The 26,705-nt window shown below is 36.2% G+C and overlaps 1 protein-coding gene across 4 annotated transcripts in view; it reads left to right on the top strand.

Annotated features, from left to right (window-relative positions):
• The first annotated feature begins 11,410 nt into the window (after positions 1–11,410).
• Positions 11,411–26,705, top strand: part of HBS1L (HBS1 like translational GTPase) — an 81,822-nt gene continuing 66,527 nt past the window's right edge. The window contains exons 1-4 of one of the 4 annotated variants that reach the window (XM_029223872.1): positions 11,411–11,640; positions 15,065–15,130; positions 23,355–23,483; positions 26,361–26,555. In XM_029223872.1, coding sequence (XP_029079705.1) covers positions 11,598–11,640; positions 15,065–15,130; positions 23,355–23,483; positions 26,361–26,555 — 433 coding nt within the window. In that variant the 5' untranslated portion in view covers positions 11,411–11,597. The remainder of the gene's footprint in view (positions 11,641–15,064; positions 15,131–23,354; positions 23,484–26,360; positions 26,556–26,705) is intronic. The other 3 variants (XM_029223870.1, XM_029223874.1, XM_029223871.1) reach the window with 3 other exon arrangements.

The raw sequence follows: 26,705 nt of genomic DNA, 5'->3' as shown, positions 1-26,705 counted from the left end.
TAACTATAGTTAATATTTTTATGAATTATCAGTCTGTAGGTATGTGAAGTCTTTATTAAAACACGGCAGTATTTATTGCTATCTCCCCTTGAAATATTTTTGGGTTGATAATTATTCTGGTTATCTGTTGCTACATATCAAATCACCCCAAAACTTATAGGTTTAAAACAAAGACACCATTTATTTTTGCTCATAAATCTGCAATACGAGTAGGGTTGGTGAGGACAGGTTTTCTCTCTTCCACTCAGCATCAGCTGAGGCATCTGGAAGGCTGGGGCCTGGGATCATCTGAAGCCTCGTCATTGTAGATGGTGGCTGTCATCTGGGACCTCAGCTAAGGCTGACGCTGAAACACTGACACATGGTCTTCCCATGTGGCTAGTTGGTGTCTTTACAATACTAAGTGGCTAAGTTCCAAGAATGAGCATCCCAAGAGGATTAGGTGGAAGCTGCATCACCTCTTATGGCAGCGTAGAAGACGCATAACGTTGCTTCCACTGTAGGCACTGGTCTACCCAGTTTTAAGAGGGGATATATAGCCCCCTATCTCTCAATGGAAGAGTGCCAGCATTACAAGGTAAGGAAAATATGTTGGACGGAACATACTGGTGCAAACATTTTAGGAAAGTATAATCTACCGCAATTGTGATGGAAAACCATTAGGAGTAATTGCTCAATGTTCTACTTGAAAAGGATTAATGTCTATTCAATTATTTATCTAATGCAAACATGGCTATAAACCTTCTAGTCATATCAATGTGATTATGTACATTTCAACCATAGTCAAAGAAACTCTTGCTTATTTAAATCATACCCCTAGAATCACAAATCAGTATTCTAAGCAGAAATGAGAAAACTAAGCAGAAAATGACTAATTACATTGAAAATTTTCCTGGTTCAAGTAAAAATTAGGAGCCAAGCTCCTAAATTACCTTTGGTCATAAAAAGTTAATCAGTATCAAGTGGCCTCTTCTCAGTGTGATGTTTTCAAAACTGCTAACAGATTTTATGGGATAGTGTGCAAAATCAGTGGTCTAATATATAGGCAACAGTGTTGTGTGACTGTCCCATACCCCAATTTGCCAAGATGACCAACACCTCCAGACTTATACACATATTGAGATGAGAAAGAAAAAAATGCTTCCCTTCTGCTTTTCCCATTTTCCAACGTTCCTCTTAAGAAATTCTAAGAACTATCCCAAGTGGCTTAAATGGTTTTGATTTAAATTATTTTACTCTTGTCTTCTCAGAGTTTTTCCAGATTTAGGTTCCTAGACAACGCATTGGCACCATACCTCATCTCTGCCTTTTCAAAGAAAACAGAGCATGACAAGGCAAGGGAGGGAAATTCCTCAAACAGTTCACTGTTCTAAATGACTTCTAATGAGACCCTATTTTACCTTTTCAAACCCTACCTTTTATGTGTATGCTTTTTTTCTCCTTTAAATTTAATTTGTAAATTTTCTTTGCTTTGAATTTTCCCTTGGGATTTAAAAGTGCTTTGCCCTTTGATGTGTTATTAATATTCTGCTGGTGCCTTGCAGCATTTTGTACCATGGATACACCTCTTTCCCATGGCTAAGGTGCTGTATACGTCCCTAAACTAAACATAACACAGGCAGCATTCAAGAGGACACAAAGAAATGGACAAGCTGTAGATCCAAGAAGAAGTTATGTGTGCACTAACAACGTATTTCCGGCAAGCCTGAATCGAGACCAGAATGGACAAATAAGTATTTCATCTTCTCACTGAAGTATTTCCACCCAACTATCTTTCTTATCCACTGTTCTTCAAATTTCCAGTCAGAACTAACACGTTTCCCTTGCTCATGCTTTTTCAGACAATGCAACAATCAGACCACATGATCCTTCTTTTCTTATTTGGTATCTTCACCACTGCTCTACATTATTCCTTGTCTAAGAAACTGTAGACTTTTAAGGTGCAACTTCTGATCGATGCTTGAAGGAGAGGAGTAAAATGGAGGAAGTTAGCCCATTAATTCAGCTTATTTATCCTTGACTTTGCTTATCAAAGTAGATTCAGGTTTGGTGGGGTTTGTAGCTTATTCAGTTTTGGAGTTCTTCTTTAGGAAGAGAAACGTGAAATAATTATAAAATTATTTTGAAAAGTAGGTACATATTTAGATTGAAAAAAAGAATCTCAAAAGATTATAAATGTATTTAAAAAGCTGACAAATACCACCACCATCATAAAATCCTTAAAAATAACAATACATCTATGAATTGCCTATCACACTTCTATAATACTTTTTCCTATATCTTTATTTGCATATAATTTGATTACCTCTTCCCATGACAATAATTTTGTAATATTTCCTGTAGAGAGAATAGAAAGATAATTCAATCTTTCTATTTGTATAAAATTTTCAACAAATATTTTTTTAAAATCTATTATGTGCTTGGCATCATGAAATATAAATATGAGTTTATAGTTTGGTGAGTTCAGATTTCTTGATGACTTACTTTAAATTATGATTTGTTGGCATTTTCAACATTCTTTCAACATGCATCTTCCAAATGCATTTATGTGTCATGGTAGAATTCTACAGGTATAATTCAAAGCATCATTCCGTCATAAAGGCAATAAAGTACACATATTAACCATCAAATATAAGTACAAAATAATTCCATAGAAAATATGTTTTAGTGCTAAGGGAATGATCACTGTGGAATAAACTTATATTAAAAAAAAGTTTTGAAGTTGTCTTGCTACAGCACAGAGCTGAGAAAACATTTGAGAATGATCAGCCCTGCCAAGGGGCAAGAAAGTACTAAACATTCTGATGGGCCAAGAGGCCTGAAGTAATGTTGTGAAGGCCTCATGGGGGCACTACCACTGGAGGTAGTGGTAAAGTTCAAGGGTGTCAGTGTGATGGATGTCAGCACCAAGGCACGAAACCAGACCAATCCCATCTCAGTGGGGACTGACATAACATTCAAAGACAAGATGGGCTTCGTCCACTGCAACGGAAGTCAATGGGGCCTAAGGAGAATTGTTGGAATGCTTTCTATATAACAGGAGATGTTATATTTAAATCCTCACTGTCCTTTAAGGCTGTTCAGTTTTTATCCACCGTCTTACAGCATGGTAAATAAGGCATCAGAGGATGAGCAATTGACCCAAGATTGCATAGCTGGTAAATGGAAGAACAAGGCTTTTCACTCAGGTAGCTCTTAACCACTGTAGTAAGTTGCCACTGTGCTAGATATTTCTCCTTCTCAGCTGAGAATTTGAAGAAGCTTCTCACTGCACCCATGTTCCTCAATTTCAAGGATGAAAATTTGATCTTCAAATTGACTAAATATTTATCTGAAAGAGATTGAATTTCACTGAGACTCTTCAAAAAAACCCAGCTTTATTGATATATAATTAACATATCATACATTTCACCCATTTAAAGTGTACAATTTTTAAAGCGTTTTTTATGTATATTTTCAGAGATGTGTAGCCATCACCACAATCAATTTTAGAACAAGTCCATTACTCCCAAAAGAAACACCCTGCCCATAAGCAGTCACTCCCCATTTACCCCTAACTTCCCTAGCCCTATGTAGTCATTAACCTATTTTCTTTCTCTACGAATTTGCCTTTGCTGGACATTTCTTATAAATGCAATCATGCAATATATGTTTTCTTACTGACTTCTTTCACTTAATGTAATGTTTTCAAGATTCATCCATGTTGTAGCATATTATCAGTATTTCATTCCTTTTTATTGTCCGATAATATTCTACTGTGTGGAATTAACACTTAAAAAAATAACCCATTCATCAGTTAATGGATATTTCAGTTGATCCTGCCTTTTGACTATCATGGATAATGTTGCAGTGAACATCTGTCTGCAACATTTTGTGTGAACATGTGTTTTGTTTCTTTTGGGTATATATAAAAGAAACTTGTAATCTAGAAATTTCTACTCACAGCCTATATTTCCGTATTGTTCACTCTCTCTCATTCCTTGCAAAAAGTTTCTTTTTCCAGAATCCTATTGATATTGATGTCTCCAAAGTTATGAAATTCTTCTACCTTACAAACATATTTATTTTATAAGTTATAAATTTACTCAACAATCATTCAACAAAATGTATTTTATTTATTCCAGTTTTGTACTAGTCACTATATTGAATGCTGGAGATACAAAATAAGCTAAAGGATGTCCTGCTTTTTTTTTGTTTGTTTGTTTTTGTTTTGTTCTGTTGCGGTACGCGGGCCTCTCACTGCTGTGGCCTCTCCCGTTGCGGAGCACAGGCTCCGGATGCGCAGGCTCAGTGGTCATGGCTCACGGGCCCAGCCGCTCCGCGGCATGTGGGATCTTCCCAGACCGGGGCACGAACCCGTGTCCCCTGCATTGGCAGGCGGACTCCCAACCACTGCACCACCGGGGAAGCCCAAGGATGTCCTGCTTTTAAGGAATTTATATCTAGCTGGGGAGATGGATAGATACTAACATAGTCAATTAGAATATTATTTATATGTGTTATAACAGAGACTACCAGCAGGTACTTTGAGTGTCCAGAGTAGGGGTGCTTATTCTGTGAGAGTCAAGGAAGGCATCACAGAATGTGTGATGCTACTGGGCTTCTCCTGAGTAATATAAGAGGGCATGAAGATTGAAGGGCATTCTAGGCAGAAAGGGTAGCATCTGCAAATGTCCTGGGGCAGGAAGAGCATGAAACACTAAAAGCAAGAACTATGGTGTAGATTGACTCAGGTAGGGTGGAGGAGTGATGGCAGGTGATGTGTGAAACCAGGCAGCAGTGAAATTACAAAGGATGCCAATGCCTTTCTAAGGATTTAAACTTACTTTGTAAGTAATGTGGCTCCATTGAAAGATTTTAAACTGGAGGATTAGTTATTTTTAGAACACTTAGAACAACATGAACTTGAAAAAATGAATCTTATAAAAAATTCCTGAACCATATTTACTGTCATATTTTATGACAAAGTGCTTGACAGTTAGACAGCCCAGGATTGGTGGTTGAAAGAACTTACCTGTGTAGGAAGGTTTTGCCCTCGCATTATTGTTTTGCTGGTATTCCCCAATGAGTGTAGTTCACATCTAAATGTAGGACACTTTGACTTCTATTTTGTTCTTGTAGAGAATCATTCTGCCTTATGAAGTTCAGGACCCCACCATTGCCTTTTCAAAGTTTTGATATGTTCTGCATTAAGCTCTATAATACCACACAGAAATTTTAAAATCACCCACTGAATTTCTTTGAAGATCTCTTTCAGCTTCCCTGAACACCTTCTTGTTTGTTTAGTTATGCTGTCAATGCTTCTGTCAAACAAGGAATCCCTGGATGGCCTCAAGCCCTTTGGGGGAAAAGCTTTATCTTGATGTAGCACCTATTCACTGGATCTTGCCAGTTTTCACTCATCTATGTGCATGTTTAAAAAAAAGAGAGGGGGCTTCCCTGGTGGCGCAGTGGTTGGGAGTCCGCCTGCCGATGTGGGGGACGCGGGTTCGTGCCCTGGTCTGGGAGGATCCCGCGTGCCGCGGAGCGGCTGGGCCCGTGGGCTGTGGCCGCTGAGCCTGTGCGTCCGGAGCCTGTGCTCCGCGGCGGGAGAGGCCGCAATGGTGAGGAGCCCACGTACTGCAAAAAAAAAAAAAAAAAAAGAGAGAGAGAGAGAGAGGAAGAAAGTAAGAAAGAAAATAAATGAAAGAAAAAAGGAAAGAAAAGAAAAAAATGAATAATACACGAAGATAGGGGAAGTTCCATAGAGGAGGGTAAGAATATCATTAGGTCAGACAGAGGGTTATGTAACTAATTTAGAAGGTCAGTAGGAAAATTGTCACCTGTTTATAGTTTTACAGATATTTGGTAATAATAAAGATGAATAGATGTGCATTATTAATGTGTAATCATAATCACAGAACTGCAAAGGACCCCAAAAGAATCCTCTACCTACATATGTTGTTTTACATTTTGGACTATAGGCCATACTTTCTTAGGCATTTAATTAGAAAACTCTAGACTTTTCTCATATGCTGTGTCTACTGTCACAATTACAATGATTCTCCCTCTCTTCCAACTCTTCCTCTCTTAATGAGTAAGAGCAATTCCTTTATTTCTTTTTAAGAAGTATGGAGTACAGAAGTCACCATAATGTATTTTCCAAAATTCCTATGAGTATTTAAGTAGGTGCCAAAGTAGTGTTGTTTCAGCAACAATAGAAAATTGTAAATTTCAGTCTAAATTGATTGGTTTAGAATAGAAAACAGAAAACAAACTGCACTCTGGGAAATATTGATATATTACCAAATGAATTCTAACTCAGATATATCAAAGTTCTTAGTTTTTATATATATCTTAAAAATTGGACACTAAGAGGGTATAAAGGAAACATTTGAAAACTGTATGGTATATATAGTCTCTTATTCTATATCAAAGATAGGCTTGAATATACCAAGGATTTTTCCCCCATTTTTCTTTTTATTTAGTTTTTTTTATAGAGGTATAACTTATGTACTGAAAGGTGCAGATATCTTAAATATACAGCACAATAAAATTTTACATATGTATAAAACCTCCCTTGCTGTTTTTCAGTGCTGTGTATTTTCCTACTAAATGGATATGCCACATTTCATTAATCTAGTCTACTGTTGAAAACATTTGGTTTGTTTACATTTTGGGGCTATTATGAATAAAATTGTTATAAACATTCTTGTACACAAGCACTGATTTTTGTGGAGTCTGTACTGAGATGTGGCATTTCTGGGTCACAAGGCATACAAATGTTTAGTATTTGGCAATGCTGCCAAAAGTTTTCAAAGTGGTTATACCAATTTGCACATGCACTAGCTATGAGACTTCCAACTGCTCCACATCCTCGCCAACCCTTACTATTGTCAGTGCTTCTAATTTTAGTCATTCTGGTAGGGGTACACCCATTATGATTTTATTTGCATTTTTTGATGATGGATGACGTTGAGGATGCTCAATGCCCATTACAGATATTATTTTTTTGTGAAGTGCCTCTTTGGGACTCCTACTCATTTTTAAATTGTTGGGGTTTTGAGGGGGGGTGCATAGGCTTCTTTGTATAGTATAGATATGAGTTCTTTGTGAGATATATTTGCTGCAAGTATTTTCTCCTAGGCTGCAACTTGCCTTTTTACTTTGTGAATGTTGTCTTTTGATGAACAGAAGTTCTTAATTTTAATAAAGTTCACTTTATGAATCTTTTCTTTTATGGTTAGTGCTTTCTGTGCCCTGATTAAAAATCTTTGCCCCCCTTCATGCTCTAAAGATATTCTCTTATGTTTGTTTTATTTTTCTACAGTTGTGATGAAACAACTTATTGACAAGACTATCCTCTTCCTTTCTAAACTGCAGTGGTATCTCAGTTGTAAATTGGATGATCACATATGTGATGACTTCTTTCTTCACAGTGTTTCAATAGTATATTTGTCTATCCTTTTGTCAGTATCACACTGTTGTACTTACTATGGCATTAAAGCGAGTCTTAGTGATAGTGTAAGTCCTCCAACTTGATTCTTTTCTGAGATTGTCTTGGCTATTCTAGGATCTTTGCAACTCCATTTTTATTACAGAATATGTCAATTTCCATCAAAAAACTTGTAGGGTTTGACTAGGATAATATCAAATATAGATTAACTTGGGAGGAATTGACCTGTCTTCCATTTAACATAATAATAGTGACTCTTCCAATCCATGGACATTGTATATTTTTCCATTTAATGTTATTTTATTTTTCTCAGCAATGTTTTCTAGTTTCAGTTTAGGGCTTACCCATTTTTCCTATATTCATCCTAGGTATTTGATATTTTTTATGCTAATATAGCTAATTTATTTTTAATTTTTATTTTCCTACTGTTTTTTCTTATATATATTTTGTGGGTATTGATGGTGCTAAACAACTTATTAATTTTAATAGTTTAATTATATATATTTATCTTGATATTAAAAATATATTATTCACAATAGAATAAAAATATTATGGAATAATTAGAATTAAATCTTCAAAAGTTGTGCAAACAAGTCATTGAAAACCAGAAAGCATTACTGAAAGAAATTAGACATATGATGTGCATGTGTTGAAAGACTGCATGTTTAAAATGTCAATTTTCCCCAAATTGATCTATAGATTCAACAAAATATTAGAGTCCCAGCCAGAATATCTGTAGTAATTGATAACCTCATTTTAAAATTCATATGGAAATGCCAGGGACCTAAAATAGCTAAGAGAATTTTGAAAAAGAAGATGAAATTTGGAGGATTAACATTACCTGATTTTAAGATTTTTGAAGCTACAATAATCATGACAGCATGGTATTGGTGTCAAGCTAGATCAAAAGATCAGTAGATCAATGGACCATAATGGAGAGTCCAGAAATAGACCACACATATATGAATAACAGATTTTTGATAAATATGCAGATGTAATTCAGTGGAGAAAGGACCTTCTTTTCAACAATGGTGCTGGAACCATTGAAAATACATATAAAAAAACAATCTTTGATCCAAACCTTACATTATATACAAAAATCAACTGAAAACAGATCATAAATCTAAATGTAGAACCTAACACTATAACACTTATTTAAAAATAGGAGAAATTTTTTGTAACCTTGGGTTAAGCAAAGGTTTCTTATGTATGAAATCAATAGCACAATCCATTATTAAAAAAAATTGATAAATTGAACTTCCTCAAAACTAACTTCTCCTATTTGAAAGACACTATTAAGAGAATGAAAAGGCCAGTTACAAATTGAAAGAGGTATGTCCAAATTATATATCAAAGATATTGTATCCAGAATATAAAAAGAACTCTCCAAAGTAAGATTAATATTGACATTAAAAACTGAAAAAAGATTCAAACAGACACTTTACCAAAGAGGATACAGAAATGTCAAACACACATAATATCTTTAGACCATACCAACTGCTGGCAAGGTTGTGAAGAAAATGGAACTATGTTGCTGGTAGGAATGTAAAATATTGCAACCACTTTGGAAAACAGTTTGGCAGTTTCTCAAAAAACTAAAGATAGGGGTTTCTCTGGTGGCACAGTGGTTGAGAGTCCGCCTGCCAATGCAGGGAACACGGGTTCGTGCCCCGGTCCAGGAAGATCCCACATGCCGCGGAGCGGCTGGGCCCGTGAGCCATGGCCGCTGAGCCTGCGCGTCCGGAGCCTGTGCTCCGCAATGGGAGAGACCACAACAGTGAGAGGCCCGCGTGCCGCAAAAAAAAACCCAAAAAAACAAAAAAAAAAAACTAAAGATAACATCATATTGATAATCCAACCATTCTGCTCCTAGGTATTGACCCAGGATAAATAAGTTTATGTCCATACAAAGAGTGGTACATGATTCAAGCACCTATATGGATGAATCTCAAAATTACTATGCTGAGTGAATGAAGCCAGAGAAGAAAATAATACATATTATATGACTTCCTCTATATAACATTTTATAAAATACATCCTATATCTATAGCGACAGAAAGGTGATCAGTTTTTGCCTAAGGCCAGGGTGAGGAGGCAGCGAGGTGCAGGAGGGAGAGATAATAAAGATACTTGAGGAAATTTTGCAAATTTGGATAAGTTCATTATCTCGGTTGGGTTGATGGTTTCGCTGGTGAATATATATGTCAAAGCTCATCAAATTGTATATTTTAAATATGTGCAGTTTATTCCTTGTCAATGATTCTTCAATAAAGGTGTTAAAAACTTTATAAGGCAGTTATGCTACTTTCACTTATAATTTTTTTTAAAAATTGATATTAAAATGAATTAGTTGTATAGTTGTTTGTGGTATTTGTTAACTATCTCATAGCAAGATATTATATCTATTATATATATCTATCTTTTCAATTCATTAATTTATTTAGCAAACATTCAAAGTGCCAGACATTAGGGCGCTAGAGAAACAAACATAAAGCTTTCCAATTAGTGGGGTAGAGAACTAGAATTTACTGAGTACTGAAGGAGTTCAGGGCATGTCACCCTAAAATATGCTTTGGTATATTGATTATTTTGAATTGAAGTAACTTGAGAAACATCAAGAAGGGCTCTCAGGCCTTTTCCTTTCCACCTAAAAGCAGGTCATAAAATTTCCTGTGAGAAAACTGTCCTTCCTATACCAGAAGACAGATAAGATACCATCCTTATCAACAGAAACTAGGAATTGATGCTGAAATGGGTTTGTACAAACTTACTGAAACATCCCTTATCTTCCACTAGTTTTGCTGCCCTTCCCTTGCCCCCAGAATACTTTTGCTAGTCACAATTTACAACCCATAGCCCAAACCTTTGTCTTGTCTGTGTGAAATCCTTCTACAAGGATAATTATTCACAACTCTGTACGTTACATACTGTTACTATCTCCATTTTACAGACGAAGAAACGGGCTACAACATAAACATTACCTAAAAGTGTAAACACTTAAGCCATATGAAATTAGCAACTATTTTTGTGTAAAATTTTGTCTTGGAGTTACATTGAACAGCAATGATAGTTAAAATCAAACATTTGGTGGTTAGACACATTCAAACACATGTGTAAGTTACCATTCAAGCCACTTACAAATATGAGTTGAATTTGTATCATTATTTTTTTCCATTATGGATAATAAAAAGCTAAGTAAGCTTTTGTTTCTAGAATTTGATATATCACCACTTCAAAAATATAAAAGTAAAACTAAAGTGTAGTTTCTTCGGTAAAATGAGGAGGTTGATTTTTTTACATAGCATCATTCACTTTGTGACCTAAGAAGTGACGCTTAATAATAGGTTATAGATTTATTCATTAACAACATTCATCACCATTTAAGGCCAGTATCTAAGAAGCTATATTTAGTAATCTTAGCATGTTACTGTGTTGAATGAATGTTCACTGAATCCTCTATGATCTGATGATAATCATTTACATGGCTAAGGGCAGACAGGTGTTTACTAGAGGTCTTAATGCGGGATGGAGCACATACATGAAACCACGAATTGCATACACAAATGCATGGTGACCTATTGTAGCCAGGTTCTCAATGAAAATATACCCGTTTATGAAGAGTCTTTTTTTCGCCTTTAAAACTTGGACTAATTCTTATACCAAACGTATACAAGTTTGTTAATGCCCATTAGCGCCTAAATAGGCCGCAAAGATGAAAGCTGGATGAGACAAGGTTCGTGCTCTTACTGAGCACACAGTCAGCTTTTTCACTAGATTATCAGAAACCAAATTTGGAAAATAATCTGGAACGCCGGCGTAGGTCAAGGATCCCGACTCGAAATATTAAGTCCAAACTAACAAATTATAAAAGGTGTAATTCAGTCTCCGACGAAAGCCCCTTCAGTCAATTTAATCTGTGGGCGCGGCCTCGCCGAAACGCACCCCTCCCGTGAGCATGAGTGCGCATGCGTTCTCAGAGAGGCGAATGACCCTGAGAGGTTGCCGTACTCAGATAAGACGTCGTGCGTGCGCAGGCGCTCAGCGCTGAGGCCTGCCGGAAGCCAAGATGGCGTATAGGTAATCGGCAGGCCGCAGTTGGCGCCTTGTCAGTATTTGAGCTGGTAGTTTGTAAGCGGCTGTGGCGAACGCCCTCTCCGCCGTCATGGCCAGGCATCGGAATGTCCGAGGCTATAACTACGATGAAGGTAGGTGGCAGGGTTATGCCGGGCCGTCATTTTTATCGTTCCAGCCGGGATAGCAGCCGGTTGGCACTCACTTCCATATGTTAGTTTCTCGTCAGTGGTGCCAGGCTGGCGTTCAGAGGAGGCTCATTTGGAGAAAATTACAGGACGCCTGAGCTCCACCGAATGGCGTTGTTTTAAGTCGTGTTTTTTCCCTTCTGGGATTGGTTTTATTTAGGGTAGGGGAGATGTTGCAGGGCCTCATATGGGAAGGACTCTTGAAAAGGTTGGGATCCGGTGATAGTTACCCACGTAAGCATTATTACCTCTCCCATTGTTTCCCCCCAGGTCGGCTACACACTTTCCTACTTCGAGCTTCTCTCCCCGACCCTCCTTTCAAACAGGCCCATGAAACTTTCTTATTTGTAAAACAAGGATTAACCTAATGCTTACATTCAGCTGTTCTGCTGTAACTGTTAGATTTAAAGGGTAAATCTTGTGTGTTTGTTCCTACACACTTAGTGCAGAACCTGGCTTGAATTAGCTGACTAACTTATTTTCTATGCTTTTCAAGTTAAATTGGAAACTTAGGAGATGGTAGAAAAAAATACATATTAAAAAGACCCAAAGGGTAACTTGATCAGATGATCTTGAGGTGTGTACTCAGTTCTTGGTTGGTCATGCTGAATATAAATGTACTTTTCGGGAAAAAAAGTAGTATTAAAAGAAAGGGGGCTTCTAAAAGGACTTACTGATTTTAAAAGTGAAATAAAAAAATATGAATGTTGTCCAGAAGTTTAATTTCTATACAGTGGATACTTGTAGGCATCACCAAGCATCACACAAACTAAAACTGTAAACAAGTATGAAGGAGTGCAAATGAATAAAGATCTATCACTTTGTTGAGTACAGGGCATGCAGTGTGCTTAGTATATTGGTGGTGGTTATTAGCATTCCCAGCAGATTATTCTAGAACATCAGTATGCTCTAATCATAGCGGAGGGCAGCTAATACCCTTTGCTGCATTTGAAGGCAGTGATCCAGTTAGCCTGGCACGTGTTAGGTTCCTGGTGGTCACTTCAGAATGGAATTCTTTTTCAGTATTGCAGTGGATGTTAAGTATTGCCTGTGGACCACTGTTACCTGAGAAATGACTTTAGCCTGGGAGATATTTTTGCAAATATGCTGTAAAAGACACGAATAGGTCTAATTACTACTTAGGCATTTCTTTAATAGATATTTATCATGTCCTCAATCAACATTGAGTGCTTGGAGTACTGTTTGAGCTTTGGGGACCAACAGAAAGATGTTTGAGGGAGTTTAAAGAGGGAGATACACAAATAACGGATGATTATGAAGTGCTATGGGAGCTACTTAGGGGAGAACAACTGTTCAGAATGAGTCGGAGGACTTTAAGCAGAACTCGTATGTGAAGGAAGGCATCCTGAAGGAGAGGTGCTTGGCTTGAGGGAGTGAGTGCTAAGTATCTTCTCACCTTAGCCACCCCACATCAGGTTTTCAGATTTCTTTGGAACAGTTGATGACATCATAACCAAGCTGTTCCTATAGCATTGGAGGTCCATCCCATTTTCTTGCTTGTGAAAGTTCTACTTATTTTAAGTGTCCAGTTTTTTTCTCTTCTCAGTTAAGCTTTCCCTTCTCTCAGATAATAATTTAAAAATTCTCAAAAGTAATATAACTTCACTACAGAGATTTTTTTTTTTCATTACAGAGATTTTTATGCTCCAAAATCTATTGGTTCCTCTCCTTAACTTTCATTGTGTTCTTCTCTGTAGTATGGGTAGTAGTTTACAAGACTGCCTCACCTACCAATTAATAAAGTCCCAGGAAGGCAAAGCCCATACTTTATTTTTATATTTACTCCATTAGCCAGTACAATGCTTTATGTGCAGCAAATACTCTAAAATATTGTTGAGGAAAAGAACCACTTGACAAAAATCCCAGGAAAGAATTCTTTTTATCTTCTGATACTCTAACACTTTTAGGGTTCATTTCAGTACTGAAAAACTGACCCAGTATAAAAAGATTCTTGTCTTTAATATCCAAATATATTTTTTTGTGAATGGCTTCTCATTTATTTGCTAATATTTTTTTATTAAGTCGGTATTGTGATCTAATAATTTATTGAATGTGTAAAAATTTACACATTTTCATCCAATAGTAGCATTTATGTAATTTTTCTTTGCCATAAATATTTGGTCTCAGCCTTTGAACATGCTGTTCCTGCTGCTGCTACATGAATACCCTCAGAAATTAGCTAACTATCCTTTGGAATTGGTTTAAAATATGATATTCCTGGGGATCTTTCCCTAGCCACCCCACTCCCAATTCTGTTTTTGTTGTTCCTATGTGTGTTCCCAGATCATTCTGTATTCTTATGTCTCAAACACTCGTAATATTGTTTTATAATTGCTCATTTTCTCATCTGTCTTCCCTTGTTAGATTTTAGGTTTGTAGAGATCTGGGAATGTGCCTGCCACTCAGTCTTGTACCCCAAATGTCTCTGATAGCCCCTGGCATAGTGTTAGTATTTGTTGAATGAATAAATACACTTATGTAAACATGTTTATGTTCTTTGTGGGTTTTTATAGATTGATTCATTAATTTATAATAAAACAAGTATTAATTTATGCCAAGCATGTGTCAGTAGTTGTCTAGACAGTCTTGCCCTGAAGGAGCTTATAGTCCATGGAGTGAACCAGGTACGGTGCTTTGAAGACATTCAGTTAGAGGAGTGTGCTAGAGAATAAAAGTGGCAGGCAGGGCTTGCTGCTTTACCCAGAGTGGTCAGGGAAGACTTCTGAAATAGATGACATTTGAGCTGGAACCTTAACTAGGAGAAGGAAACAGCGGTAGGAAAATCTGGGCAAAGAGCATATTGTAGTCAGTTTGAAAAAAGGCCAATTAGCTAGAGCAGAGGGGAGTTTAGGATAAGGTGGGTTTTGTGCATTACCTAGCTTTACATGAAGAAAAACTGCCTTCATGGTCTGATTGTATACCCTGCGCTAGTCAGTTGTATGGAAAATAAATGTTTTGGTTAGAGCAGGCATCTGGTGAAAAAATGGATGGAAGGCTTATTTCAGATTTTTGTCAATACTGGAAGGACAATTCAAGTACATGGTGTATGGGATTATTCTTTGATCACACGAAGTGAAAACTTGGAAAAACTTCTTAAAACTCAATTAGCTTAAAAGTCTAAAAACATGTATGTCTTTATAAATATAGAAAGTCGGTAAATACCTACTTTGGGTAGAATTTTTAGAATTTTTTTTTGAAAAGTGGACATTCTAAGTCCCTTTAATTTAGATGAACAATTTAATTAATTTAATTTAATTTATTTTGGAGAGAATTCAGATGTTTCCTCATTAATAACTAAGAATATAAAAAGAACTTGTAAGTGAATTTATCTCTTGTATTTTTATTTTAGATTTTGAAGATGATGATCTCTATGGCCAGTCTGTAGAGGATGATTATTGTATTTCACCATCAACAGGTGAATTTTTAAAAATAATTTGATTTTCATTATTTGGGTATTTAAAAATGTTAAGTAAATGTTATTGTCATTCTAGGACAAGCATGTTCCAGGAGACTGTTATATTATGTACCCTTTAGAAAGATAACTGTATGTGAACTTTAAAGGTATATAAAATAATTTCTTAACTTACGAATGGAATTTAAAATTTTGATTCCATCATTTGACTTTAAACAGTTTGAAGAAAATTCTGAAAACTATGGTTTTCCAATATTCTTTGCAGCATGCAATTAATCTGAATTGACTCAAATGGTAATTTAGTCAATAATGAAAATCTAAAACTTCTGAAGGAAGACAGCAGTTAATTTTATATTCCCAGGAAAATCTTGAATATTAGAAACACTGACGTGTTATGCATAGACTTCCCTTCATACAGTACTTTATCTACTGTAAATAAACCAAATACATGTAATTCAAACTTCTGATGGAACTGCAAAGTGATTTAGAGTTCAAATTCCTGTAGGATTCCACATAAGAGCTGCATCTTCTGTCTCATTTGCTGAAAAATTTCTTCTTTGCGACCATATAACAAAAACATTTCCTATGTTCTTTACAGCAGAGACAGTCTTTATATATATATATATATTTTTTTTTAATGTCTTTATTGGAGTATAATTGCTTTACAGTGGTGTGTTAGTTTCTGCTTTACAACATAGTGAATCAGCTATACATATGCATATATCCCCATATTTCCTCCCTCTTGTGTGTCTCCCTCCCACCCTCCCTGTCCCACCCCTCTAGGTGGTCACAAAGCACCCAGCTGATCTCCCTGTGCTATGTGGCTGCTTCCCACTAGCTAGCTATCTTACGTTTGGTAGTGTATATATGTCCATGCCACTCTCTGACTTCGTCCCAGCTTACCCTTCTCCCTCACCGTGTCCTCAAGTCCATTCTCTACGTCTGCATCTTTATTCCTGTCCTGCCCCTAGGTTCTTCAGAACCTTTTTTTTTTAGATGCCATATATATGTGTTAGCATACAGTATTTGTTTTTCTCTTTCTGACTTACTTCACTCTGTATGACAGACTCTGGGTCCATCCACCTCACTACAAATAACTCAATTTCATTTCTTTTTATGGCTGAGTAATATTCCATTGTATATATGTGCCACATCTTCTTTATCCATTCATCTGTTGATGGACAGTTAGGTTGCTTTCATGTCCTGGCGATTGTAAGTAGTGCTGCAATGAACATTGTGGTACATGAGAGACAGTGTCTTTGATCCAGACCTTTTCTCACTAATTTCCCTAAAAATGCATTTGTCTTCAAATTTTAGCCTACTCTATAAACAGTTGGTTAAAATGCCTTGATAAATTTTACTATGCCATAAAAGCGGGTACAGTTACATATAGTTATGTACAGCATAAATATAATTCATAAAACTCATTTTCCACAAGTTGAAAGGTTTAATATAGTAATTAAAATTTCTATCAGTGTGCCTTGTCTTTAATAACTTATCGTCTCCTGAGCTGTTTTGTGAACCTGCTTTATGCCTCCTCTTAGTCTCTGAAGACCAACTATGTCCCTTCTGACTTTTTAGAATTTCTTTTTCTTTATAAAGGCATAGGTGCTCTAGAAGTTGTCATAGCACCTCTACTCTTCCTGTCATCTTTTTTCCTGTTAACTTATTACTCTGTAATGCATCTAGCTCTTTATGTGTACTTTAATCATTTAGCCTAACTAATCAGAGCCTTTCTTCTCTTCCTTTAGTGTTACACTGTTATCAGTCACGATTTTATTAGAAGATAGAAATTACACCAGTTGTTTTGCCAGAGAGATTCTAATGTAAAAAGTTGTTAACTAGGTATTAGAGACAAAAAATACAAACCAAAATATCAAGGAGGTAGTAACTTTAGGAAGCATTTATCATCTCTAGTTCCTAGGGGAACCAATGGACAAGGTTGAAGCCAACCTTTAGAATCTGGTGGGGGGCTCCTTTGAGCTGGGACCTAGATGTGTAACAAGAGGGTTCTGCTTTGTTGCTTTGCCATTGAAGTTCAGAGGAGGGACTGTAGAGCTGGGACTGAGACCTGAGGAGGGGATGCTCTGTGGCTGGTGTCTCTGAAGGGACACTGTGAAGCTGGGCTTCAGCCTTTTGAAGAGGGAATTCTAGCGGGCTGTATGATCATGGTTGAAGCTGGGTCTGGGAGTTTTGGAAAAACTGCAAACTGATATAAATTGCAGTTACTGGAACAAATGATTTCTGCAAGATGAAGTGTTGCTGGGGTGATGGTGACCAGATAAGAAACAAAAAGGAAAGGAGCATGTGTGTTCCTCTTCCAGCCTTCCAGTCTCCCTTTAGCATCTGCCTGTTGGCTCATCCTAAAAGGGAGCCAGCTGTCATAGAAGAAATGTGCTTTGCAGACTTCAACCCCAGCATCACAGAGCAGAGTAAAGAGACTGGGTTAGAAGCTGAGAGGCGGCTTAATCAGCATTCCTTTAAAGCTTCTTATTCAGTGATTCAAAAAGACCATATTTTGTAGGGATTAGGGATAAAAGAAATTTCAGTTTTTCCAAGGAACCTCCCAGGCACTTGCCATTTGCAGTGTGTTAAAAAAACTCTATGGGTTAACCTTTTGGGGTGCCTACAGTTCATTATCATCAGTTGACAAGGTGACAAAGTAATGTCTGGTAGCACTAACTAGTATTACAAGTGAAGTAAAAGTCATGGCATGTTCATGAAACTGAGAAGGTGATGTGGGTGTGATAATTAGATTTGAGTTTTTTTTAAAAAATCTCATATAATAGAGACTGGATTGAAGGTGGTACATAAGTGGTTGTAGATAGAGTAGTTGGGAGACTATTATACTAATCTAGAGGAGATGAGGATATTTCAGGACTGTGTTCTCAAAATGTGGTCCATGTATCATTTGCATTACTTGAGGATTTGTTCGAAAAGTAATTCTGGGCCCCACCCCGTAGTCAGAAACTCTTGAGGGTGGGACACAGCTACTGCTTTGAGAACCATTTGTTTAGGACAGGGGTGACAGCAGGGGATTTGCAGATAGATTCAAGAGATAATTGCAGGAGCTAAGGTCTACTTGGAAGTTGGTTGACTATGGCTTGCACAAGGAAACCTTCATAGGGGGAGGGACTACTGAAAGACATCTTAATATTGCAGATTAATGCATTCATTTATCTAGGCTTGTCTAAATAAATCATGCTTAACCTTGAGTAATGAGCTAACACTACACAAGGTCAGGCATTCTGAAGGTGTTTTTCTGAGATTTGCTTTTATGGCCTACCTTTCTTGAGGTCATAGTTTATCCCTTGTCTCTCACAGCCCTTGATATGTGTCTTGTCTGTGGTTCGTATTCAGGACAGTCTGACTCTTTGAGAGTTACTTTTGTATATACTCCAGGAAGTCAACCGACTTTATCAAAGCAGGAGATAGTTAAATGGTTTTGACTTTCTTCTGTGACAAACTGGTATTTTTAACAAAAGCATGTAGTTTTGGATTTTTAAATTTTCCAGAACATGTATAAAGTAGTAGTAATATCAGATCAGACACTTTTCCTCTTTAGTGGTATATTTTTCCAAGCAATTTTCAATTAAAAATGAATAGTTTTAGAAGGATACTTTCTGTTCTTAAAGAAGCAGCTAATGTCATCAAAGAGATGATTGAATTCATGGTCTAATGAATTCTGGTAATTGAATGACTTTATCAATTAATAGGAGTTTCTCTAAATTTTATTATGTATTTTTTTTAACTCTGCTAAGCACAGTTTTCTTGATGGAAAGGTGATTTCTAAATGTTGTAGCTTTTTTTTTTTCTTTAGAAAGATTGACTTTGATGCTGAATATTGAACATACATTAGGGAGCTGGTGATAGCAAAAAGAGCCTATAAATAAAACTTTGAACAGTTATAAATCTTGTTTCAACTAATATAATTAGAAGTGGTAAAAGATAAACTGAAGCATATTAACATTTTTAAGAGTTTATTTGAGCAGATATAAGTTTGAATCAGGTAGCTCCAAACTGGAAGTGGTTAGGAGCACTCCACCAACAGGAGCTGGGGCAAGGTTTTTATAGAGAAGACATGAAGCAAAGCAAGAAAATTATTCGGTTGGCTACAGCTTAACCCATTACATTATTTGGGGGAGAGTAGGTGGCTTTCTGTGATTGGTTGTTCTTAATCCTGAGGCCTTTGCAGGATTGACTCTGGATTGGTTTTCCCTTTGCAACCAAGGCGTTAGAGCCACTTCAGTCTCATGGCCTCCTTGTATGATTAATTTAACAGTAGTTAATCTATTCAGTCCATTCCATGTTAATTTATTGAGCATCGATTAACATGTAAGGAAGCTTGATAAAAGTTCCCTTCAAATGACAGTATGGTGGGTAAAGAAGTAGTCCTGCCTGAAGGAGTCTGGAAAGGCTTCTGGAAGGAGGTGGGATTGGGACTGGTAAATTTGGGAGTAAGAATGGCATCCTAGAGAGGAAACAACAGTGCTTGAGCAGTGGCCTCCTCTAAGTGAGGCATGTTTGGGAAGACTCACATGATTAATGCAGTTGCAGCACAAAGAGGGCTCAGAAAGGAAATAGCCAAATTGTGGAAGATGGTTTTTAATTTTAGGCGTGTAGTTTTAGCTTATTGAAGGTTTTTTAGTTAAGGGGGTCATGTTTTAGGAAAGTAACTGATGACAGTATACAAAGTGGACTACATCTGGGACAGATGAAAGGGGAGACTTGTAGGCTCTTTCCTACCTTCCCTGATGATACCAGTCAGCTGGGAGTAATTGTAAAAATAGAGATTCCCTGCCCTATTCCAACACCACTTAACCAGAACCTCCAGGGGAAGAAGCCTAGAAAGCTGTATCTTTAATGAGTGCCTCACATGATTTTTATTTTAAGATGTTTAGGAAGCAATATTAGGCAATTGCAGAGTCAGGTTTTGAATTCTCTGAATTTTTATGTTTATCAAAATGCTTTAAATTGTAAAAGTCACTATGGGTGTCCAATTTTTCAGAAAGCATTTCTGTCAAAGTTTGTGATTAAATTTTTAGAAAAGAAGAGCACTTTATATTTATCCTTTTCTCTCCATTGCTTTTCTCTCACTCTTTTTTATCATATTTGTTGCCTTTTGGCTCTCATTTCAACTTCAGAGATCTGGATACTTCTTTTTTCCCCAGCAGCTATTTTCCCTGGGGAATTTTCCTACCCACCATCCCTCTGCACTCCTGGGCAAATCCAACCATCATTTACTTCTAAAACAATGGCCACAGTTTCTGAGTTGGATTTGTATGTGGGAGGGGGTAGGAAGCCCCCAGGAAGAATAGCTCCTTGGGGGTAGAGTAGAATCCTGGATCTTGACAACTTCCTTTTTCCCTGTCAATATTTCCTAAGTGAAAATTGTTCACGGACGTATCTGATTTCTTCTCTCACTTAATTTTTTTTTTTTTTTTTTTTTTGCGGTACACGGCCTCTCACTGTTGTGGCCTCTCCCGTTGCAGAGCACAGGCTCTGGACGCGTAGGCTCAGTGGCCATGGCTCACGAGCCCAGCCGCTCTGCGGCATGTGGGATCTTCCCAGACCGGGGCACGAACCCGTGTCCCCTGCATCGGCAGGTGGACTCTCAACCACAGCGCCACCAGGGAAGCCCACTCACTTAATTTTTGATTTGTCTTAGGTTTTTCCTCACAGTTCAGAGCTATGAGAGAAAGTTGGGGAAAGTATATTTGTTACTTTTAGGCTAAGCTGAATAGTTAATTACAGCCAGTAAAGTAGTTTGAAAATCATCAGGCACAAAATGGCCTGGTTTACATTTTTTAATGCTACCACATTTTATTGTATCTAAAATGCCATGGATTGTAAGACATATTGTTATTTTATGTACCACTTAAAAAATAATCAGCTGTCAGTCTAAGTATTATATAATACTAAGATGCCATTTGATTGTAAGACATCCCTCATTCTGAGATTTTTAACGTATGAAAAAAGTGGTCATCTTAGAAAATCTGGGAAACAGGATATTTTTCCTGCTGTTTAACTATGTTGACTTTATAATGGCAGTATTGTATTTTACTTGCACAAGAGGGAGGGAAAATAGTGATATGTATATAGCATAATATGTACATTTTTGAAAAACCTTGTGGTCTTTAAAATTGTATACTAAAAAATAGCAAAACCTCTGGGAAAAAATACGATCATAACAGACCACTCAGCCCGTAAAGTATCAATACTAATAAACCAGTAATCATCTAATAAAAATGCTTGCACATTTGGAAAGTTACATTAACTTCCTAATAAAGATATATTCCAGTATATATGGGACTTTACATTTAACAAAAAGGTGAAAGCTTGATAGAGGTGTAAGGAAGAGGTGAAACTAATGAGTAATGTTGCAAAGGCAAAATACTCACAGGTCTTAGAGAGCCAAGCGGTAAGCATGCACAAAACAGGACACATGGCCAAATGGAGCCAAGAGGAAGAATGTGGGGCTATCTGGCATTAAAGTACAATTCCAATTACAGTATAATGTTCTATGGTTGGTGTTACTGAACTTTGTATTTGCATTACAAAGTGTTGGGGGGAAAATCTCATAAACCAAAGCAACTTGAATGTTACTGTCATCATTCCCCTGTTGACCATTTGGTATAAACGAGTTTGTGTTAAGGAAACATGCATTATAGCAGAATAGATTGAATTCTCTCAACTGCTCTTTATTTCTCTTATTCTGTTCTCCTCTTTCAGGATGTCTTCCACCTCTTCTTCAGTTTTTCTGATGTTCTTGCCTTCTTTATTATAACTGCTCTGGTCTTCAGTGATTACTTAATCTTCTGTGCTTCTGTAGCACTTGTCATCTGTACTACTCATTTGGCTTTATAAAATATGTCATTACCTTTTCTTTTTTTGCCTTTCCTGCTAATCTGTAAGGCCATCATTGATTTATACTATAAATAAATAGCACTTATGCCATGACCTTCTGAGTATAGGTGTTACCCTTAAGTCATAGTATTTTCTATTGTCTATATATGTGTTATCTTTACATTTTGAATGCAGTTAGAGATTCCCTTTCATGAATAGTGCCTTCCTGAAAACATGCACAAAAGTCAAATGTGGGAACTCTGAGCAACAGGCATACATGTTATGTGCTCTTCCAGAAAGCTAAATAATATAAAATCCTTGATAACACCTTGCCTTTAGAATACTGTATTGATGTTTTTATCCTTCTTAAACTTATTCTTTAATTTCATTCCTTGGCAATTGAACACATTCTCCAGGACTTGAGTTCAGTGGGCATCCAGTTGACGTGGAAGAGTGAACACTTGGGGCATTCATGATGATTCTCTCCTTTGCTCACACGTATTTCGTGTATGATACTCAAGCATATGTTGGCACTTTGATATTTTGTCTTTCTACCTATTAATGAAAAATATAATGCCCAGTTATTTATTGAGTAATGACACTGCCAACACTGCAGAGTAGCACAGACTTCTGTCTGAAAGTCAAAGTTAGGTATATGACACTAATATACAGTCTCAGTGTATGATTGAAGTATAAACTGTTTAAAAGTTAAGGCCTATGGGGACTTCCTGGGCGGTCCAGTGGTTAAGACTTCGCCTTCCAATGCAGTGGGTTCGATTCCTGGTTGGGGAGCTAAGATCCCACATGCCCTGTGGCCAAAAAACCAAAACATAAAACAGAAGCAATGTTGTAACAGATTAACCAAAGGCTTTAAAAATGGTCCACATCAAAAAAAAATCTTAAAAAAAAAAAAGTTAAGGCCTATGATTTTGGTCAACTCTTGGGTTCAGGCAAAATTAGTAGTTCTTGGAAGGTGAAAATCTAGTCTGTTTTTGGTATTTTTTAATTATGCAAATGAACAAATTTGATATGAGGTTTAAAGTATTTGTATCAAAGAAACAATTTCAGAGAAGATGGAATAGCAGGCAAGGATTAGGAAAGATAATTTTTGAAAACTGTGGAGAAAGTAAGCTCAGTGTTCATGAGATAGAAGGAAAGAAGGGAGACAATTATAAGAGGCTAGTGAATGGTTAGTAAGGACATTTGAGCAGAATTTGGGTGTGATATGTTTTGTCTTTGTTTTCATCCATTATTATAAATGTGGGCAAATGGCTGTAGGTGGTAGGTCAGAATCTTTGATTTTTATTTTAACTGTTGTTAAAGGAAAAAGTTAATGGGAAATGGCTATAGTACAACATTCTTTAATCATTGTATATTCTAGCTGCTCAGTTTATTTATTCACGACGTGACAAACCTTCAGTTGTTGAACCCGTAGAAGAATATGATTATGAAGATTTGAAAGAATCCTCCAATTCTCTTTTGAACCATCAGCTAAGCGGAATTGATCAAGGTATCGTAAAAAGTAGTCTATGTTTCTTATCTGAAAATGATTAATAATCAGTTTACCGGAAATTATCAATTTTATTTTTCATAATAATGATCGTGGGTAGTAATGGTATGAACTACCATTATATCTTATATCTTCAAGGAAAATTTATATTTTATTATATTTTGTGAGGACTAGATGGTTAACTGTATGGTTGAAAAATTGTGTGGCTGTTATTTAATAACTGGAATTTTTTATTGAAATCTCCTTAGGAGAGAAACTTCAATGATTTGTTTTCTTTTAGCAATATTTATTGTTTCATAAGCTCTATGTAGAGCTTATGGTTAGATTACAGAAGCTCATTTCCTTGCAAAATGCTAGGCTCCAAAAGTCTGGTTTTTATTAAAAAAAAAAAAAAATTAAGTCTGAAGTAATATTATACAGTGTCCTGATTGGTCACAGTCATGTAAATTAAGTTTCAAGGTAGAACTCGTAAATGGTAATGGCATTGGTTCTGAGTTTGCTTCTTTTTAGTTCTCTTAAACATTTTAACAAAGATATATTATATTTTGGTTTTTGCCTTTTATAAATAAATTTCAAATATGACATTGTTTCAAACATACTACTCAAGCTATAGATTGATGAACAATGTAGTAGACCTAAAATCACCAAGTATAACAGTAATGCCATCTGTTGGTAATGAGCAGGGCTGAGCTGATTTGCTCTTTCTGTGGAGTGTGGCTTTGTTCTAGAAATGTTTTTAAATTGAAAATTTATAACAATTTAAAAACAGGAAGGGGGGAGTATATGAATCTGAGAGCTGATCTTTGAATAATTTGGTAAAATATATGTCAGCTGCTAGCCAAATCAAGAAAAATGGAGAAAGCACAAATATACAAAATTAGAAAGTGGAAAGGGAAACAACAGAGAATAAAAAAATTCATCAACTCGGCAAATACATTTGTCAATCTGGATAAAAGTTTGTAGAGGAGCTGCTGTATAAATTCCTTGATAGTTTCAATTATATTTTTAAAGAATGTGTTATAGTTGTCATTGTCAGGGGAGAGGGTAGGAATAAAGTAGAATCTCTGCTGTGCCTCAGAATGATTAAGGAGGTATGAAATTCAGAGTTATGTTTGAGAATGAAAGTTAGTCATTCCCACCTGACATATGTGAGTAATTGCATGATAACAATAATAATGATTGTAGCTCACCTCTACTAACTGCTTTCCGGGTATTGTTCTAAGTGCTGTTCAGGTAATTGCATATTTAGTCTTCATAACAACCTTATGAGGTAGGTCAGGTATTGTCTTCATTTTACAGGGGAAGAAAATGAGACACAAAGTTACTTGGCTGAAGTTGCACCAGCTAGTTAAGTGGCATTAGGATATGAACCAAGACAGCCTGACTCTGTATGTCTACTCTGTGTATGTGTAGACAACAGTTACTATAATTAATTAGAAGAGGCCCTGATGCTAGCTATATACTAAGTATTCTGTTCCAGTTTTAGTAATTCATGTATTTATGAAATAGGTATAATTTTTCAAGTTTAGTTTATTAGCCTATAATTAATTTTGGACTCAAGCAAAGCAGAATTACCCAAATATTTGAGAATTTATTTTTAATAATTAAAAAAGGGAGCAATGGAAAAAGTATTAAATACTTCTTTTTTTAAAAAGAAAGGATATTGCGAGTAGATTCCTTGTTCAGTATGTAAGCATGTAAAAATGTAATGTACAGTGCATTCTGTGAACTGGTTTCATTGGATTAGGGAGTCTGAAAACTTGAGTTATATTTTGATTACTGCTAAACTTAGTAGTGCCATGATTTTCAGTCCTCTTTATGACTTAGAATTTGATATATCTAAGTCATAGAGTTACTGTGAGGATTACAAAGGATATATATACATATGTGTATATGTATAGTGCATATATATGTATTAATATTTTGAAAATTGTCAACTGCTATACAAATATAAATTAATATATTCATGCATTTTTATTTGGTGGCCCCTAGGTACCAGGTACTATTTTAGGATCTAGGGATATAAAGCCTTTGCTGTCGTGGAATTTACGTCATTATTGAATGTTATTAGTAATTACTTTTTATAGTAACATAGTCATCAGAAAATAAAAATCCTTAAATATTTTAGACATCCAGATTTAAATTTTTGTGTTTAAAATGAATGTCCAGGGACTTCCCTGGCAGTCCAGTGGCTGGAAATCCATGCTTCCACTGTAGGGGGTGCGGGTTTGATCCCTGGTTGGGGAACTAAGATCCCACATGCTGTGCGATGTGGCCAAAAAAAAAAAAAAAAAAGAAAAATGTCCATTCTTTCCTTAATCTATTGGATTTCCTAATATTTATGGCATTTTTATGCCAAGTTATCTTGCCCATTTTTAAAGCATTGTTAAGGATGATTTTAGTCGGCTGAGTAGAAACTGAAGTTAGCCTAAAATAGAACGTACTTAATAATAGTTAAGGTAGTAATGCAAGAAATCTAAGAAATGTACTTAGTGATTAACTGGGTTCACTAACTCGTTAGAAATATTTTCGTAATTAACCCTCCCTTTCTACACACGTAAAAACTCATCAGTATAGGCCTCATCATCCTCATTGACTGAAATAGATTTTAGTGTATACAATTTACGCTTTTTTCAAGGATTAGTCAATATTACTTTGGAGACATTTATTGTAGTGATTTCTTAATTATTGAAATTGTTCCTCTGATAAGGGAAGCTAGGTATATTGTGGATAAAAATATAATCACTGTAATTTTTGCCAAGGGAAAATGAGTTGAACATCCTACTATAGTTTCACATCCTTTTTTCAGTTTTGAAGATTGAGGGTTCTTTCATGACACCACGTAGTATAGCTTTTAATTATTGTTGTCTGTTCTAGCTCGTCTTTTTTCATGCCTTGATCACATGAGAGAGGTACTTGGAGATGCTGTGCCAGATGACATATTGATTGAAGCAGTTCTGAAGAACAAGTTTGATGTGCAAAAGGCTTTGTCAGTGGTTCTGGAGCAAGATAAAATGCAGAATTTGAAGGTCAAGAGTGAGGGAGCAATATCTACAGGAAAGATAGCAAAAGGTATGCTTTTACTTGTTCTCTTTTAGTTTTACAGTTAATGCTTTGAAAGAGGCTTTGATTTGATTGAGCTGTTAAGAAAAATGGGCAGAAAATTTTGCATGTTATAATAATTCTTAATTATTATCAATTGATTTTCCAGTTTGTGAATTT

Source organism: Monodon monoceros, unplaced genomic scaffold, assembly GCF_005190385.1.
Source record: "Monodon monoceros isolate NGI ecotype Baffin Bay Population unplaced genomic scaffold, NGI_Narwhal_1 Super_Scaffold_15, whole genome shotgun sequence".
In the NCBI taxonomy this organism is placed as follows: Eukaryota; Metazoa; Chordata; class Mammalia; order Artiodactyla; family Monodontidae; genus Monodon; species Monodon monoceros.
The sequence above is the reverse complement of the archived record's forward strand: the minus strand, read 5'-3'. Positions and strand labels throughout refer to the sequence as shown.